At 38.6% G+C, this 293-nt stretch overlaps 1 protein-coding gene across 1 annotated transcript in view; it reads left to right on the top strand.

Annotated features, from left to right (window-relative positions):
- Nucleotides 1-293, top strand: part of DPY19L4 (dpy-19-like 4 (C. elegans)) — a 32,004-nt gene that overhangs the window by 7,251 nt on the left and 24,460 nt on the right. The window contains exon 6 of the mRNA XM_009324416.1: nt 202-293. This exon is cut by the window's right edge and continues 39 nt beyond it. Within this exon, the coding sequence (XP_009322691.1) occupies nt 202-293 (92 nt within the window). The remainder of the gene's footprint in view (nt 1-201) is intronic.

The following is a 293-nucleotide window of genomic DNA, read 5'->3' as shown; positions in this document are numbered from 1 at the left end:
TGTGCTCTTAATTCACACTGCTTTGTTCTCCCTGAGCCCAAAATAAAAGCATGCTCAGTACTTTTCTAGAATAGGGGCCGTCTCTTACCTGTTTGTAAAGCACCTAGCACACTGTTAGCAGTATGCAAATAGTAAATAGTAATCATTTCCAGCTTCAGCTCAGTTGCCGCTATGTCTCTTCGTTTTTATTTGTAATTTCAGGAAGTTATTGAACCAGTGTATTTCTACATTGGTATAGTTTTTGGACTGCAGGGAATTTATGTGACTGCATTGTTTGTAACCAGTTGGGTTAT

This window comes from Pygoscelis adeliae, unplaced genomic scaffold (assembly GCF_000699105.1).
Source record: "Pygoscelis adeliae isolate BGI_AS28 unplaced genomic scaffold, ASM69910v1 Scaffold145, whole genome shotgun sequence".
Classification (NCBI taxonomy): Eukaryota; Metazoa; Chordata; class Aves; order Sphenisciformes; family Spheniscidae; genus Pygoscelis; species Pygoscelis adeliae.
Note: the sequence above shows the minus strand (reverse complement) of the source record. Positions and strands in the feature narration are given on the sequence as shown.